Consider the following 18978-nt stretch of genomic DNA (forward strand, 5'->3'; position numbering starts at 1 on the left):
TACCTTTTGAGGGAAATGTAATTATAAACACAACCATGGCAGTGACTGTCTCCTGAGAGCTTGCTAAATGCCAGACACTGTTTTAGGGCTTTTACAAATAACACTTGTAAACTTTGCAACAACTCTAGTAGTTGGGTACGATTATTCTTTCCCATTGTTCAGAGGAGGAAACGAAGGCCTAGCCTTAGTCACGATAGTAATCTGGCTTGTCCGGAGTATAAAAGAAGTCCTTAAAAAATCAGCAATGGCCAAGAAACTTCAGATGAGGGGCACAAATCACCCAAGAGAACACTGAAAATCAGTTGGATCTAGAACCTGGGTCCCTGACTCCTAGTCCACAGTTCATTCCAATTCTAGTCATCAAGACCTTGCTGGTCCTTGGCATTGAAGGGCTATTGGTTTCTCGCCATCCTGGGCACTCGCATGGAAGGTAAGCCACTATCTCCTTTGTGGAGTCCTATGTGTACGTGCTATGAGATGACAGCACAAAAATGACCTTTACCTTCCACAGCTGCTAAATATAAAGCAGCCACATAGATAAAAATAGAACGCTTGCCAACCCGTGGGTACTGTCATCATTCCCCTTGGCTGCATTCCCACCCTCCTGCTACAATCAGTGTGAACCAGAAGTAAACAGCGGACAGCCCAGGAGCTCACAGCCTGGGAAGCGGTGCCTGGCCACCTCTGCCATGTGGATGAGGTTCGTACTGGCTGAATATGCAGAAGCCCAGTGCAGCTCTGGCCTCAGCTCTGCCAGCAACTTTCAGATGACAATGGCCAATCCACTAAATCTCTCGGCCTCACTTTCCTTGTGTTATGTCAAAGGGCCCTATTGGTACTAAGGGGACCTATGGTTCCCACACACTATTCTGAAGGCTGCTGAGCTCCAGCTGGCAGAAGTGAATGTACTCCACTTAAAAGACCATGTTGCCAACACAGCGAAACCCCATTTCTACTAAAAAATACAAAAATTAGCCAGGCGTGGTGGCACACACTTGTAATCCCAGCTACTCCAGAGGCTGAGGCACAAGAATTACTTGAATCTGGGAGGCAGAGGTTGCAGTGAGCCAAGGTTGTGCCACTGAACTCCAGCCTGGGTGACAGAGAAAGACCTTGTCTCAAAAAAAAAATAAATGAATGAATGAAAAAGACCACGTTGGCCAGGCATGGTGGCTCATGCCTGTAATCCCAGCAATTTGGGAGGCTGAGGCAGGCAGATCCCTTGAGCCCAGGGGTTCAGGACTGGCCTAGGCAACATGGTAAAACCCCGTCTCTACAAAAAATATTTAAAAATTAGCCAGGTGTGGTGGTACACGCCTGTGGTCCCAGCTACTGGCATCGAGAGGCTGAGATGGGAGAACCACCTGAACCTGGGAGGTTGAGGATGCAGTGAGCCATGACTGCACCACTGCACTCTAGCCTCAACAACAGAGTGAGACCTTGTCTCAAAAAAAAAAAAAAAAAAAAAAAAGACTACATTGTCTCCAGTTTTGAGGTGTGAAATGGCCTTTCTTTCATAGGATGACATGCAACACAGAAAACAGCAGCCACTTTCTACTGGTGTTATTTTAAAGCATTAGAACGAAAAGCCCTAGGGTGATCCCTAGACTGCTTCATGTATCCATAAGTCTGGGAACCTCTGAGCTCTAGTTCTCAAAGTGGTTTGTGGGCCGGTGGCACTGGCTTGCCCAGCAAGCTCGCTGAAAACGTAGAATCTCGTCTCCTCCACCCCAAACCTCTTGAGGTTGAACCTGCAGGTTAACAAGACTCTCAGGATCCGATGCACAGAGACGGAGAAGCCCTAAGCAAGGGGACCCACGCTCCTCTTTTCATCCTGACAGCTTTCCGATTCAAAGCCTCCCTCCCAGACAGATGGTAAGTGACTCGCCTTCAAACCCATGTGGTGTGAAAACTCAGGAAAGAGGGGGAAAGGGCTGCGTTGTTCACAACCATGAGCGCCAGGCCAGAGGCTCAGTGCCCCTGTTTCCAGCAGGGGGAAGCTGGCCGGGAAAGACAGGATTATTGCCACACTATGCCCTGGGACAGTCTAGGCAAAAAAAAAGGGCAGGGAGGGAGGCATTTTTTAGGATGACAAAACTAGAATCCCAGAAGTGGAGTAAAGTTATTCTCTCAGGAGTCTCTGCAATAGTTAAGAAATTATTTTTATGGGGACTGTTTATGAAGCAAAGCAGAGCTGCCAGGTTAGGCAAATTCCAAAGCAATGCCAAAAACACTTGACCTAAACCCCATTTATGATTAGTAATACAGGGCTGGGCCAGTGAGGCTCTCCTATTCTTCTCGACTCTTCCTGCCCTACCTGCTTAGTGAACATATGGTTTTGCTCTTTATGGAAATCTATCATTTAATTCCAAAAAATGAATGCCATTACTTGTATCCTTTTCTGAAGGATGTGTGTCTCAGGCTGCACAATTCTGATTTTTAAACCCAAGGGCAGGACTTGGACAAAAGAGAAAGGCAAGAACCAAAGGCATTTGGGTAAATAAAAGGTACCCATCTATTCAAGGAAGAAACAAAAAGGAACTACAGGCATTTCTGTGCCCAAAGATGTCTCACTAGGTGTCATCAGAGGGGAAGCAGCTGACATTACACTTGGCATTTCCCAAAAACCAAGTTGCCGTGAGAATAAATCCCATTTTTAAAGAAACTGCCTGTCCTTCTGGGAACTAACTTAATTCTGTTTGACTGAATTTTTTTTTTTTTTAAATAGGAGTCACAAGGAAGTTCAGAGAAACAAAATTTCACTTTGTCCCGCATTACAGACACTTTCTGGGCAAGGAGAGCCACTGCCAGTAAGGGGCATGGCACCGCTGAAGCAGAATGGGCTCCTGCATGGTTCCGTGTGGGAGCTGGGACCCTTTTTTTCTTTTCAAGAACCCAAATTCATGCGTGAAAATTAATGCAGGAGCCATACATAGTGAAAAAAATAACAAAACTACTAAAACAACCTTAAGATTTTAGTGGAAAGATCTGAAGTGAAAGAAAATGTTTTATTCATCTGCTTTTCAAGTTAGAAGCAGGAAACAGAAAAACTCTATTTAGTATGGAAAACAATTAAAAATAGACTCCAGTCCCATTCTCATTCAAATTAATGCAGAGAGGAAGGAGGAGGGGGGAGGAGTGGAGGAAAACTATGAAGTCAGAGAGCACAGTGTCAAAAGGAAGATGTGAGCTCTGAACAAAATAATTAAACCTCCACTGTTATCGGAAATTCAGACAAACGAGCCCTTTCTACGTGAGGAAACAGCTTGAAAACCTTACATTTCATGCTGCAAAGGACTTTTGTAAAGAGAAAATTTATTCCTGTATGGAATTCCAAAAAGGAAAGCTTGGGATTTAGAATCATCGTCTGGAATTTTAAAGCAGAAGAGTCAATATATACCCAAAGAACTTCCGCTTCACCCCACCTCAAAGCTTCTCTGCTTTTCAGAGAAGCAGAAAAACCAACCGGAAGCAGTCAGACACACTACAGAAAACAAACGCGAAAACTCTAAGCAGGGCTGCCTAGAGCCACATAGTACAGAGACAAACAGCTGGCAAGAATGAAGGCCAGTGAGTCGTCAAGAAAAATTTAATAGTCTCTGTTTTCAAGGCACAAAAACATGTTTTACATTCCACAAAATTTTCTACACAATATGTTTTCTTTTCTAAATTTGATACTAAAAATTCTGCTGTCTCTAAATTTCATGTCAAAAAACTAAATCATTTAAGATACTACTTAAAAGAGGTATTATTGTACCTAGATTTTCAAAGCTAAATCTCTATTACCATCAAGAGACCAAACTCTTTCCTTTCTTCTTTTTTTGGTGTTACGATTTGAAGAAGACAACCATGAACACCCAAGGAGTCGAACGAACCCAGCTTACTTATTCAGACCCCTGACATCACCTCAAATCAGGGGCCTCTGTCTGTCTGCTGGGGTTTATTTTAGGGGCCACGAGAGTGAGTAAACGGGGGCAAATGACCTTGGGAAACAATGGGATTTGTGAACATTTCTGTGAAATAACAGAATTTTTGACCCTGACAGATGTCATGGAAGAGCTATGTTGGTTCCAGTGGGCTGGGAGTGGGACACAAGCCTCTCTTACCTCGATTGTGCTGCAAGAGCACAATAGTCGGATTGACAATCGTGGTGGAGGGATAGGCAGACGAAGGCTTGCTAACTGGTGGAAAGGCTTGGGAATCAGTTCCAATAAGGGAAGAAGAAACTTCGTTTAGTAGAGGACTGGAATCCTGAAACGAACAAACAAACAATGTAACTAACTGTAAATATAAAAAGCTAGTGTTAATGTTTTTTAAAAAGAAGAAATTTAAAGCTTTACAATGATCTTAATTATAAAAAGAAATGCAATCAATGAGCTATATCATATCATTAATTCCAGTTAGAAGGTTCAGTTGGAATGCTTATTCTCTTTGTTGGTATTAGTATGGGGCGGAGGAGAGAGGGAAGGTGAATGTTACTGCAAGTCTCAGCAACATCATTCATTAGGTCCACCTGCTAACAGTTGTGGGTCAATCCGGTTACTGAAAAAACAAATTCAAATCCAAGTAGAATAACATGCAAAAACCATGCAATTCCAAATGCGATCCAAGAACAAGAGCTGGTTTAATTGGGAAAAATCAGGGAAGTTTAGTACTCTGTACAGAGAAATGTAAGACAATGTGAGGACAAGACATCAAGTAAGAACAGGGAGGAGTTGAGCAACAGTTTTTTCAGAAAGCTACCCTTAGCATCAGCATCACTGAGCAATTTTACTGATGTTTGCTTCTGAGATTTGGATATTATCCTATCCTACTGTGACATTTTTTCACTCTCATATTAAAGTGACAAAGATCCCTAAGACTCGTGAGAATCCTGACTTTAAAAACCTGAGGTCTCTGCCAGAAATACCAATAAAATTATTAATACTAAAATTATAAGCTGCATATTGGGGATAATGCCAGTCTTTTAAAACAAAATAAGACCCCAAAAGGCACTAGGGATATTTAGATAGTTTCCTTCATGATATTTATACATTTCTATTTTTGAGTTTATAACCCATAAATTGAGGATGCTTTTCTTAAAGGGCTTTAAGAACAAGATTTTGATAGTTACTTTTAAAGCAATAATTATCTGGAAGCAATAATCAGAGATCAACTCCTGTGAACGTACCCACAGGATGAGGGCCACCCCCTCATTCACACCTAGCTCAATGCCCTGCAGATAGCAGGTGCTAGTAAATCCCACGTGAATGACAGGCGGCATCTTTCAGAAATGGTGTGTCTGAGCAAATGTTTGTAGCAAGAAAACAAATGCTTATCAGAAGAGGATATAGGCATCAGCACCCAGGACAGCTCCTGACACACAGTAGGAACTTCACAACACTGCCTAGGTCAGTCTATCTCTTCTGATAGTCTGCTAAACAGCCGCCACTATTTAGTTATGAGGGGCAGCTCAATTTCATAAATAAAACCTTTTCTCAAGACTTGAGAAGCACAGTATGATTTTATACAAAAGTGCCTCACCTTGATTCCTCCATTTAGAAAGTGGAAAATAATTACACTTTTCCTAATTTATCTCCAAAGTGATATAATTATGATAAATGACATATCATTAAAAACTGCCTGAATGCATCCAAGAAACACAAAATATCAGGCATACAGCTCTTTAAAGTATAAATGCCTAATGTGATGTTTGGGTGGATCATATGAGCATTAAGCTCTTTACAAATTTTACTTTGTGTCTTATTTCTGGAACATCACAAAAACAGCTATTGACTAAAATAACTCATATCAATTAACATGACTTTTATTCTTCCTTCTTTCTCTCAACTAGCTACAGATGGAGCAGGCATCAGTTCACAGCTCCGACACCATCCACAGGGGTTCCTCCTCTGTCAAGAGGAATCCAAGGAGTTTCCTTTTTCACCTCTGTTTCCCAGGGCCAAACCCGAAGCTATCAGGCCAACTGAGGTCCTTCTGGGAGCTCTACAACAGGCTGATTAGTCAGGTTGGAGACATCGAGGACACTGTCCCAACTAATCTGTCCTGGTACACCTAAAACCAACTTGATATGAAAACCTAGGTCTACACAAATGATAAATTATAGGATACACAATTAAACTATTCACAACGGTCTATGAAGACACTAAACATAAGACTCACTTTACCCTACTCCAGACAAACATAATCCATGTCAAAGGGAAGATGCCTATAGTCCCCAAAACAAGAGTGGCTTCTAAATTCTAAGTTCGGCTGAAGGTAGAGGGGAACAGATCAGGGAACAATCTAGCATTTTTCTCCAATGGGGCTGAGCTGCAAAATTCAAAGCTAGAAGGATATCCAAGCCCATGGGCCACACTGGGCCTGGTGCTGACCTAACTACATTGCACAGCACTAGAGATTTCAGAACAGGCCGCAGCTCAGGACCTAACAGTTCCCAGCTTTGATGTGCTTGATGCCTCATTATAATTTATCTAATAAGCCAAATAAAAAGTTTCCTTCCTGCTTTCTGCATGACTGGCTGCAGCTTAACAAGCCATTTGGAACAGTTTTGCAGGCATACATCTTTACACGAAGGGATGTCAGTAAATGCTTAGTTCCATCAGCCAATTAATTGCATGACCCACTAGATGTCTGTATCTCAAAGTGTAGTGTGTGGACCCCAGCATCTGAAAGCTCTGAGCACTTGCTCTCAAGAGATTCCCAGGCTCTTCTCCAGACCCACTCAGTCAGAAATTCTAGGAGTATAACCTGCGGGTGACGATTTAAACAAGCTTCCCTGACCCTCAGATGATACCATGTACACAAAGCTTGAGAAGTGACCTCCTTCTCCAAAAATTCCTTTGGAACAAGGCCCTGACTCATGGTTGTGCCCGGGGTACTTAGCAGAATGCCTAGACCATGGTAGAAACTCAATGATGAATTGTTAACTAACCAGTTACTTGCTTTTGAGTGACCCTGGCCCTCATTTGCCAGGGCAAGTCCTCAGCAACATAGCTAACATTCACTAGGCACCTTCTCTATGTCAAGCCCCGTAAGAGGAACTTTTACTACTCGGTCCCACTGAACCCACAGCCCTGTGAGTAGATTCACGTATACCCATATTACAACTTGCACTGAAGTTCTCAGATTCTCTCAATTCCCAGGGCTCCTAAGGAAAAAGGAGACCCAAGCACTTTGACTCAGCTTTTACTCTAAAGCAGTAGGGCTTTCCCAGCTGTGGTGGGAACTCATTCCCTCACCCGCAGGATGGGATGGGACCTGAGGCATCAGGGCCCTTTGACTTCCTGGGGCCACGGGTGTACTGTTTTGCCACAAAGGCTCCTCCTGGGGCCTCCTCCTCAGGGGCCCTAGCAATTGCCTGCCTTTTGAGGTAAAAGTCCTAACATTATACAGGGCTTTCAGACCCACTTGCTCACTTAAACCCAACTCTCTCACTAAAAAAAAAAAAAAAAAAAATCCTAGTCTCTGTCATTTCTGCATAGTACAGAGAGTTTATTTGTTTATTTACTCACTAGGTCAACATAAGAATCTCTTCCTCCCGAGATCTCCCCACTCCCTGGCAGGTAGCACCACCATACCTACCGTTGCTTTTCCCCATAATTCTTCAGCTTTCCTCAGCTCTCTACATGACCCCCCCCCACCTGGCCTGTGGAGAGCATGGCCAGTCAACATAAAGGCCACAGATGTTGTCTTCAGAGGGAGAAAGATGTGCATTCCCAACAGGACAGAGAAGACGAGGCACTGCAGAGATGGGGAACAACCCGAGAGACCCAGGGAAGACACACGGGAAGCATGCACGCTAGTGACAGGGGACACGGCTCCAGTCATCACGCAGGCACAGCGGCAGCCAGTGCTGTCCTCAGAGCTCAGAGCTTCAGTGAGAAAGGGAATGTGACTGCTGGGAGGAGACATTCAGAAAAGCCGTGAGGAGGGGAGTCCGGCAAGCTTACGGTACTCGAAACAGCTCCCGTGAGGTCAGGCTCCGAGACTCTGCGGAGGTCCTCCGGGGCAGGAGGGACCAGTGGAGGTGGTGGTGAGAAGGATGGTGGCGTCTGGCTAATGGGGGCAAAGGAGCCAGAGGCGCGGGCTGGCTGGCTGTGGTGGGACCACCTCTGCAGATGAGGGGGAATGAAATCATCTAGAGTCGGGAAGGTCAGAGGTGAGGCGGCAGAGGCGGTCGCTGGGATTGTGGGGACGCAGCCAAGAGGCCCCAGAGGTGCTGGAGGTCTGGCAGTGCCTTCTTGCCCTCTGTCAGTATTAACCAGGTAGAGAGGGACAACTATTACCTCCGGCTGGGCTGCACTGGAGGAAGTGGCATCCTGTGGAAATAAGGTGGTCGTTATGGAAAGGGGTATGATACGAGGACAGAATTCCATATTTAAACGGTTCAGAGTGGGCATGCAGTGAGGTACTCTGAGAAACATTTAATCAGTGCCCTTTTCTCAGAGTACATGAGACAGTCGGAGCTGGCCAGCTGGCCTTCTGACACTCCATGACACAGAGGGAACCCCATCCAACTCCGCTTTTCATCCATCTATTTTTGAATCCTTTTAACACTTTATGAGAGAGAAAGAGAGAACAACAGAACAGGCAGGCAGGCTGTGTTTAACCCCACAACACCACCATAGAGCCTGAAAGCTTGGAAGTAAATACAATTTCTTTGGCACCTTGTAATAAAACATGAACAATGAGTATCTCACCATGTTATTAGTCTCTGGATTCCACGCTCCGGCATACTTACACATTTACAGAAAAGAGAGACAGACAAAGAGAGTACTGTGCTGAGAGGTTCAGACGGAAGAATTCAGGATTCAAGCCACAACAATATTAATGAGGAAAGGGAGGGTAGGGCAGCCCAGTGAACAATGAGCTGCTCGCAACAGTTTTGAAAGAGACAGTGGAGAAGACACACAAACATTCCTAATTTCTTGCCTTGGCTGGATAACTCGGCTGCAAAAGGTAAGATTCTTTGCTCTTCCGGTTTTCGGGATCAGAGGTAACCCGGGGGCCTAGCACAGGTGGTCTCACATCTGGGAACGAAGCCCGAGTCCCCAGGGAAGGACTCTCGCCACGGTTAACGGCATCTTTACGGATGTCAAAGAATAGCTTGGGAGGGTCAGGAGGAGGAGCAGGGGGTGGTTTTCCTGTGCCGGCTGTGCGGGAGACAAGGCTGGGAGCCGGTGCTCGGGTGCCCGCAGCCTCCGAGGGAGTGCCTTTGGCAGGGTCACGTGCAACACGAGAGGAGTTTTCTGACGCCGCCAGGCAAATGTTATTGGATAAACAAGGTACATATAAGCTGCTGACCTTTTTAATCCCAACTGCCTCATGACATGGGTTAGAGCTCACATTCTTATGATAAACTGTCCTGGTGGCTGCATAGCGCTGCTGGGGTTGGGATGAAGCACTGGGGAACGTGGAGTCCGGAAGCAAGGAACCAGGGCACACCACACCTTTGGGAGCCGATCTAGCTGCCAGGAGGACAGAGATGGGCTGGGGTTGTGAGGGGTTCTGCTGGCTGGGGGTGCTGAGTGGGACGTAAGGCTTTGGTGAGCTCAGGTAGAGGGAATCCTTGTAGGTATTGTGGATGGTGGGGGACTGCCATGCAAAGCGGTCCTTTTGAGGGAGAGGAGGGCGTGGGGGAGAGAAAACCTTTAGCAATATTTTCAAGATATGTTATCAAACAGGGAAAAAAGAAAGAGGAGGGAAATGGAAAGAAGGACGATCATTAGAAACGACAGCATAACATGATCTAAGCAAAAACAATTCTTAACACGTTTTTCAGCACATCCTCAGGTTAGACTCCTCCTAGTATCCACAGTTCTCTCTGAGTGAAGCCAAAGACTGAATCCCACTCACCTGGAGAGGTAGGCCTGACTCTCCTTTGCATCCAGGGAGGCTGAGCCTAGCCCATAGCAGGCCACATGCTACATCAATTTTGACACCAATCCTTGGCTGACTGCATCTTTATGAGACGTCCTGACTCAAGAAGGGCGCCAAGTGAACTAAACACCAGTGGGAGAGGCCCCAAAGCCCCCAACTCCCTCTCAAACCTCCTTCCCTCAAGATTTATCTTTGAGCCTTTGGCCTTAGAAGTTTATGTTCACTGGAACTCTTTTGAGTGCCTTTCATTCTTTTCCCTTAGGAAAAGGAGAATTGGAAGAGCCATCCTTATTTGTGTTCACAGGCGACAGATGTCTTAACTGAGTCACTGAGATTTAGCACTCAATTCCGTAAGCATAACAAATTAAAGCGCCCTAAGAAGAGAATGCCAAGGATTTTTGAATACACATGTGCTCTTTTCTCAGAGGAAAGAATCTGATGAAGCTAATTATTAGAAGGAAGACAAGCATGAGATTAAAAGCACACAGTCTCCCATTTTTGATGTACACAAAAGAGGGGACCAGGCGATGAAGGACTGAATTGGCCTTTACCAGATTGGACTGTGCCTAGTTTATCAAAATCCAGCCCCATGCCCATCTCACCCAGCCCACCACCACACAAAGGGAATCAGCCCCAGAGGTCAATGATCAGCCTCAGATTCACAGCTTAAGCCCAAAGCTCTGGTTGCAGGTCCACAGGCTCACATAGCATCCCTCTCTTCTCAACACTGCTCCCCTTTGGGTCTCAGTGGAGAAGAGGGTCAAGGAAATGGGGTAACCCTCTAGTCTGATCCTCACATCAACAAGAGTCATCTGCCAACCTGTGGCTCAACTGGGAATTAGACTATAAGATGAGGAAACTTCATTTTGCTAGATTTTCTTTTTTGTTTTGTTTTGTTTTGAGATGGAGTCTCGCTCTGTCGCCCAGGCTGGAGCGCAGTGATGTGACCTCAGCTCACTGCAACCTCTGCCTCCTGGGTTCAAGTGATTCTCCTGCCTCAGCCTCCCGAGTAGCTGGGACTACAGGCACATGACACCACGCCCGGCCAATTTTTTGTATTTTTAGTAGAAACGGGGTTTCACCATGTTAGCCAGGATGGTCTCGTTTTTCCTGACTTCGTGATCTGCCCACCTCGGCCTCCCAAAGTGCTGGGATTATGGACATGAGCCACTGCACACGGCCTAGATTTTCTTTAACGGCTCCTTTTTTTTTTTTGAGATGGAGTCTCACTCTGTCGCCCAGGCTGGAGTGCAGTGGCATGATCTCGGCTAACTGCAGCCTCCGCCTCCCAGGTATAAGCAATTCTCCTGCCTCAGCCTCCCGAGTAGCTGGGACTACAAGCACATGCCACCTCACCTGGCTAATTTTTTGTATTTTTAGTAGAGACTGGGTTTCACCCTGTTGGCCAGGATGGTCTCAAGCTCCTGGCTTTGTGATCCACCTCCCTTGGCCTCCCAAAGTGCTGGGATTACAGACGTGAGTGGCTCCTATTTTTAAAGATATCCCAATTCTAGAAGAAAACCAGAACTTTCCTTCAAATTACACAAGTGAAGTATATTAGAGTTTGGTCAATATCTGGTAAGTGAATTTTGACCAAAAATGAGGAGGGTGCAAGACCTGGGTCTATTTTGATTTTATTTTTAATTTTATTTCATTCTTTTTTTTTTTCTTTTTTGAGACGCAGTCTCGCCCTGTTGCCCAGGCTGGAGTGCAATGGTGTGATCTCAGCTCACTGTAACCTCCACCTCCTGGGTTCAAGCGATTCTCCTGCTTCAGCCTCCTGAGTAGCTAGGATTATAGTTGCCTGCCATCACAACCGGCTAATTTTTGTATTTTTTTTTAGTAAAGACAGGGTTTCACCATGTTGGCCAGACTGGTCTCAAACTCCTGACCTCCAGCGATCCACCCACCTCAGCCTCCCAAAGTGCTGGGATTACAGGCATGAGCCACTGTGTCTGGCCTATTTCATTCTTATATTTGTGGCATACAAGTGGCAAAAAGAAAGAATGTTAGAAAGGGTGAATAGGTGAAAAATATTTAAAAGTTTTATGGGTTGGGCACTGTGGCTTAAGCCTGTAATCCCAGCACTTTGGAAAACCAAGGCAGAAGGACCACTTGAGCTCAGGAGTTTGAGACCAGCCTGGGCAATACAGTGAGACTCTGTCTCTACAAAACATTTAAAAAAGAAATAGCCAGGTGTGGTGGCACACACCTGTAGCCCCAGCTACTAAGGAGGCTGAGGAGGGAGGATTGCTTGAGCCCAGGAGGTCAAGGCTTCAGTGAGCTGTGATGGCACCTCTGCACTCCAGCCTAGGTGACAGAGCAAGACTATAAAAAAAAAAAAAAAAAAAAAAAGTTTTTGAGTGCGGATTAGACCATCAACCCAGAAACAGTAAATAACCTGTTCCTTAAACTCAGTTTTCAAGGTACAAATAAGCTCACTGGAGAAGCAGCTCACTTGGATACCCTTGGCTAATCCAATGCCTATCCTTTCCACAGGGCACCCATGGCAGTGCTAGTGAATATGTACCAGACAAAAAAACCAAAATGAATAGCCCCTCTCCAGTAGCAAGCAACAGCAAAAACTTTCAGGTGAACTCACTTGGTTTCAGTGAACACGTTTACAGACTAAACGATTCTAGAAACAAAACACTTGAGCTAGCACGCACCAAAGGGACTGGCGGGTATGCTGATAATGGCAGTAGGGAGGTAAGCAAAAGACCATTTTGATTTGAGCTCAGATTTACTTTTACTTTCAGCTCAAATGTCCCATATGTGATTTCTTCTTGTCCAAAGATAGAAATCAGCTTCAGTGAGTTTCTAACTTATTTCGGCTCTCACCATATATGGTGCCAGGGATGCATTACATCAGGCATGAGCCTTCCCAGGGCTTTGACCCTGTAGAGAGGACGCTTCCCCAGAGCATCAACAGTGCACTCAGATCCAAAGGTCTCCTGCCCTGGGGCTTCTTTTAGTCCTGAAGAAGAAAGGGGATAGGCACAGTGACTTTACATGCAGGGAACTACTTTTTGTTGTAAACATTGTAGGAACCACACAGGCAGTCTGCATTCTGCCCAGTTGGCTACAAATGAAATTCTATTTATCTTTTTAGAAGGTGGGTCAGTAAAAATATGAGGCTTCTGGAAAATCATGGTATGTTTATAGTTTATACAGTTCTGTAAGCTACCAATTCCTTTGTCTAAGCCACTGCATACTTAAAGCTTTGGCAATCACTATACAGACAAGAAGTCACGTTTCCATTTAGAAAACACATCTAAGAGGTAATGCGTGACCTAAAGATCCCTGAAATTTGAATGGCTGATTTTACATTGAATATGCAGGATAAAAACCTCTTTATCAACAATTTACCAGGTTCCCTTAAAGGGAACCCCAATAAAAGGAAAATTCTTGGATAGTGACAGATAAGAAAACACACTTTGTAAAAGATATTATAGGGTGTTCACCCTTATCAACCTCTTGAGGGCAATGCTTTACACAGTGATCTGAACACCACGGAGATGCTCAATAAAGCTGTGTTAAATAAATCTATTTTAAAAGAATTTTTATTTACTTCACATGCTTTTAAAATTATTTTTTCAAAAAAGCTGCTTAAGAAGCCAAAAAGAATTACTGAGTTACCCTTTGAACTAAGTCACTGATAGTAGAAGAGGACATGCTTCCACATTTGCTCTGAATTAATCAGCACTGTTTCTCAATCTGCATAGAGCTGATGGCATCCGTTCTTGAGATGGTTGAAAAGTAGTATGTCTGCCACAGGCAGCACATTTATACACTGTGAGAGGGTTTAGGCATGGGAAAACCATGGCAAGTCCTTTACCGGACAAGTGACCTCCCCAGTCCCTGTGTCTAATGAGGACTTCAAAAAGCCAGGCTCATTTACAGCTCTTGGTTCTAACCGGTGACCCAGGATGCAATATGGCTGTACCTAGAGAGGCAAGTGATGGCAGGTGGCAGAAAGGCTAAATGTGTTTGTTGCTCAGCATACAAGGCAGACAGTTAAGCAACCAATTCCACGCTGGGGAAGATAAGCATCTGTAGGGAGGGAGAAAAACATCATCTCTGATTCTGCTTCATTTCAGCAGCAAATGCAATTTTACATCCTCAGGAGCAGGAACCAGAGGATCATTGGAGAAGTGGGGGTGGGAACTAGGAAGGACCTGCAGAATTTCCAGACCCCTTGTGAGTTCAGGGAACACCTTCACAGAAGGAAGGCACAGGGAAGTGGACCACATAAGGAACACATTTCTGCAATAGTTTTTGAGCAGCACAGCTTCCTTTAAGAGAAAGGACTAGGCTAGGTGTGGTGTCTCACACCTATAATCCCAACACTTTGGGAAGCCAAGGTGGGAGAGTGGCTTGAGGCCAGCCATCGGAGGCTTCAGTGAGCTACGATGACACCATTGCACTCTGGCCTGGGCAACAGATAGAGACCCTGACTCCAAAAAAGAGAGAGGAAGACAGAAAGAGAGAGAGGGGAGACAGAGAGAGAGAGAGAAAGGAGTAGTAGTCGATTCCACAGATGTGGTTCCTGTATGCAAAAATGTTCATCACAGATCACCTAAATTAAAACATAGTCTATTCCCTTTATCAAAATGACAAAGTAACAACAGGAGAGGGAAGGAAGAAAGATCAAGAAAGCCACCTAGGGGGAAAGACTTAAGCAAAAGTATCCTTATTCCAATTTGTACAGCTTTGGGGGATTTTCTTTTGTAGGATACAGCTGGGCTGTACTGTCATTTTGCCTGTTCCTGGGTTGCTGGACTTAGAGCCTGGCCACAGCTACCTGATCTTAATCTGTAAGGATACTGTTGCTGGAGTTCTTACAGCCCCATCTCCAGAAAACAATTGGAATAAACACAAGATGCATTCTTCTCTCAAATATTACACTCTAAAGAATTTTTTTTTTTTTTTTAAATCTCAGACCTTTTTCCTATGTATCCAGGGCTAAATGAATTCCCTCTTTCAGAACACTTCTACATACATAACAAACCTAAATAGGCATCAAGGCCTATTTCCAACACCCAGGTACAGACCAACCTCATTCCGTGCCTCTGCTTCCCTTGACCCCAACTTTCCCTTAGCTCGGTCCTTGCAGAGCTTATCTGGAGTTGTCCGAAAGCTTGAAACCTACTCCATTAACCAGTTGGGGAAGCAGGAAGTCACCAGTCTAAGTTAAGAGACTCAAGAACAGGTACCACTCACCAGTCCCCACCCTGCCCTTGGGCACATGCCTACCTGGGACTTGTCGGAAGGAAGATTGGGATGCACACTCCTGTAGCCCTTGGCAGCAAGTGAAGATGGCTGGGCATTTCCATTGGCATCAGCACTGGAAGAAAGCCTCCACTCATCTGAGAAACAGGGAGGAAAAAAAGCTCTCACTCACAGGGAATAACTCCCTGGTTCCCCTGTAACTCCGGGGTCCTTAGTAGAAGGCCAGAAAGGTGAGAATGCAAGAGAAGCCATACCTGCTGAAGAAGGCTCTGGCTCCAGACCTACACGTGGTGCAGAAAGGATGGAAACAAGAAAAGGGGAAAAACAGAAATGGTTACATTTGCAGGAAACAAGCATGAACTGCATAGAAGGTTGAAAATCCAGCACCCCGTTGTCTGACACAAAATGCCCTCAGTCACGATGGCCTGATTACCATAGGAACCCACTCAAAACCATGATGTGCTCACAGGCACTGACCTTTGAAAACACAAGGCTCACATTCACAGGGATGAAGAAACAATTGTCACTTGACATTCTTATTTTACAGACAAAAAGGCAACAGAATTCTCTACTGTCCAGTCCCTCCTCACTGCCTCTCATTCCCCTTCCTCGAGCCTGCTGTGGGCTCAGAATGACCACTCCCAATCAACTAACAAGCCCAGGAGAGAGAGAAGTGGATCAACACTTTTTCCAGGGGTGATGGTGCTGGGCTAAGGGACAGAACATGACTTAAGCCAGGAGGTATCTGCTGCGATAAAGACTTTTTTTCTCCCTGCCTGCTTTTCTTCTTTCCATTAAATGAGCCACATAAACATTTCAAAATCTAATCACCCTTCTTGAGTGTTCATCACATCACAAAGCACCCTTGTCTCCCTTCAGCCTTCCCAGCCACTGCCTGATGCATTTCAGAGACCCTAAACTTCTCCCAGTTTGATCCACATAGCACATAGCACCATGAGGCTGCAGACTGCAGTGGTTACGAACCTGACTGGAAAGGCAGCTGGGCCTCAATTCATATCCTGGGTCTACCACCTAAGGGTTCTATGACCCTGAGCAAGTTATAAGCCTCAGTTTGCCCATCTGAAAAATGGAGATAATGATATGCCTGTTTTATAAGTGTTGTTAATAAGAACATATATGCATGCAAAATGCTTACCACAGTGCCTGGCAAAGTTCAGAAAATGTTTGCTATTTATCATCTTCTGTATTATCTCTTGTCTCTACTCTCTATCCTTGATCTAACCCAGGGGTCCAGAGACTTTTTTCTATAGAGGACCAGATAGTAAATATTTTAGGTTTTATGGGCCATATGGTCTCAGATGCAACTACTTGGCTCTGCTATTGTAGGACAAAGGCAGCCACAGATGATATGTAAATGAATGAGCATGGCTGTGTTCCAATAAACCTTTATTTATGGACACTAAAATCTGAATTTCATAAAATTTTCATGTGGCATACAATACCATTCTTCTTTTGATTTTTCTTTCAACCATTAAAAAATGTAAAAGCCGTTCTTAGCTCGAGGGCTGTACAAAAAAAGGCACAGGCCAGATTCCGCTCACAGCCATGGTTTGCCAATCCCTAATCTAGCCAAGCCTTAACCCCTTCCTCTCCCAGGCTGTCTCCTCTTGCCTTATCATGTAGAAAAAGAGGGACTAATACTACAGTCTCACTGCCCAAGCCTCCATTTCAATGTGGGTCCCTCAGGGGCTAGACATGGGCTTTCCAGATGCCAAACTGAGATTTACAGACATTTACTGAACACCTCTCTAAGTGCCACTGTGAGTCACTGTTACCCCCACTTAGTTTTAGTTCAGTGTACACAACAACTCTGTGAAACAGGTAATTACTCTCCTTCATGGATGAGGAAACAGAGAGGCCAACTGACTTGCCCAAAGTCACACAGCCAGGAAGTGACAAAGCAGTCAGCCCAAGTCTCCAGAATCCAAACCTAGCACCCTGCCTACCACCTCCACAGCCACCAGCCTCCCCATCAGCCAGGAAGAGGATGCTATGCTTCAGAGAGGTGGTGGGAGCCAAAAACAGCTGGAGCAAAAGGCAAGGTAGGGTAAAGGTTCTGAGTGATTGGCATTCATGTAAAGCAGTGGTGTGGCTGCATCAGGGCTTGCTGAAACACAGGTGGCTGGGCCGGGCTCCCGGCGCTTCTGATGCAGTAAGTGTGAGGTGAGGCCCAAGAATTTGCATTTCTAACAAGTTTGCAGGTGATGCTGAGACTGCCAGTCCATAACCTACACCAGGAGAACCACCGATGAGAGGTACACTCAAAAACTTCCTTATTCTAGAAAACTAGCTGTATCCATTTTATTTTTCCCCCTTTAAAACAGTTTTTAAATTCAGCTACATATTCTTTTAGCAGGTTGCCTGTTACATTTCTGCCACTTCCTTATGGACAATTCACTGCTATTTGTCTTCTCCACCCCACAAAAACCGCATGCGGTCGGCCCTCGATACCCACGGATTCCACATCTGTGAATTCAACCAACCGTGGATCAAATATTGGAGGAGAAAACAAAAAATAAGAAAACAATAATAATATAACATTAAAAAATACAGAATAACAACTATTTACATAGCACTTACATTATATTAGGTGTTATAAGTAATCTAGAGATTATTTAAAATATACAGGAGAATGTGCATAGGTTATATACAAATACAATGTCATTTTATATAAGGGACTTGAGCATCCTCAGATTTTGGTACCTGTGAAGGTCCTGGAACCAATCACTGGCAGATACCGAGGGACGACCATAGTTGGGAAAGGTACAGGACATATGTTTTACTCACATACTGCAATGTACCGGCTTGTATGACCAGGAGCAAGTTCACTAGCCATGCTAAATTTTACTTTTCTCATCTACAAAATGTAATCCTTACCCCATACTCCTCACAGGGAGTATGATTCTTTGATTCTCTCCAATCAAAGAATTGGAGAATCTTTGAGAATCAAAGATCAGGTACGTGAAAGTACCTCTGAGTGCACCACACTCCCTGTCGCATCCATACGGCTCCCTGGCCCAGAGCTCCCCTCACACCTGGCAGGCCCTTAAACACTTGGTGACATGCCGTGACAATGGTCCACTTCCTCCCTCACAGCTATCACTTGTACTGTTCCATCTTCTTTTCTAAGTTGCTATTTCTAGTCCACCTTTGTCAAATAAGTCTATCAAATGTATTAGATTTATGCATATACTAACGTCAACAGGTTCTGAATGAAGGGCTATCTAATGAAGCATGTAAACTTCGTACATGGAACTGGGGACACATTATTTTGCCCACTTTCTGGGTCTCCGTTGGGTTGGTTCTATTCAAGTGACGCTAGCAAACAGCTATGCCATGGAAAGCTGAGATGTGAACTGTTCTTCCAGACCTCCAGGTATCATGAAACCTCCAGGTATCACTGTGACATCAGATTGCCCAGTTTCAGCCCTGAGTCTCTATCTTGCTAACTGCATATCCTGTGGCAAATGACCTGGCCACATCTGTGAAATGAAGATAATATCTACCTCTTTTGAATCATGAGGACTAAATGAAAGTATCTGGCATAAAGCACGTGCTTTGCAAAATCAGAATTCAAAGCATAAGGGGGCAAAATAACCATGGACAAGAATGAGCATTGTTGATCTCTGCCATGTGATAAATAGCTTTAAGAACATAAGATCCTTAGGGATACATCCACTTTTTCCTCTCACTCCAAGTCTTTAAAACTGTTCCCCTTCCCCATCCCAAAAAGGCAGTTCCTAGGACCTCTTAAATCTTCCTTTCTTCCTTGTTAAAGGAGAGCTGTATTTCTGACATCTTACTATCCTTCATCTATTACCTCATCTTCTGAACCTGGAAGGT

At 44.7% G+C, this 18978-nt stretch overlaps 1 protein-coding gene across 5 annotated transcripts in view; it reads right to left on the minus strand.

Annotated features, from left to right (window-relative positions):
- Positions 1-18978, minus strand: part of SORBS1 (sorbin and SH3 domain containing 1) — a 252779-nt gene that overhangs the window by 96239 nt on the left and 137562 nt on the right. For 3 of the 5 annotated variants that reach the window (XM_025396194.1, XM_025396193.1, XM_025396192.1), the window contains 4 exons: positions 15369-15395; positions 15139-15251; positions 7953-8321; positions 4107-4251 (listed from right to left, as the gene is read on the minus strand). In XM_025396194.1, coding sequence (XP_025251979.1) covers positions 4107-4251; positions 7953-8321; positions 15139-15251; positions 15369-15395 — 654 coding nt within the window. The remainder of the gene's footprint in view (positions 1-4106; positions 4252-7952; positions 8322-15138; positions 15252-15368; positions 15396-18978) is intronic. The other 2 variants (XM_025396196.1, XM_025396195.1) reach the window with 1 other exon arrangement.

Source organism: Theropithecus gelada, chromosome 9, assembly GCF_003255815.1.
Source record: "Theropithecus gelada isolate Dixy chromosome 9, Tgel_1.0, whole genome shotgun sequence".
Taxonomy (NCBI): domain Eukaryota; kingdom Metazoa; phylum Chordata; class Mammalia; order Primates; family Cercopithecidae; genus Theropithecus; species Theropithecus gelada.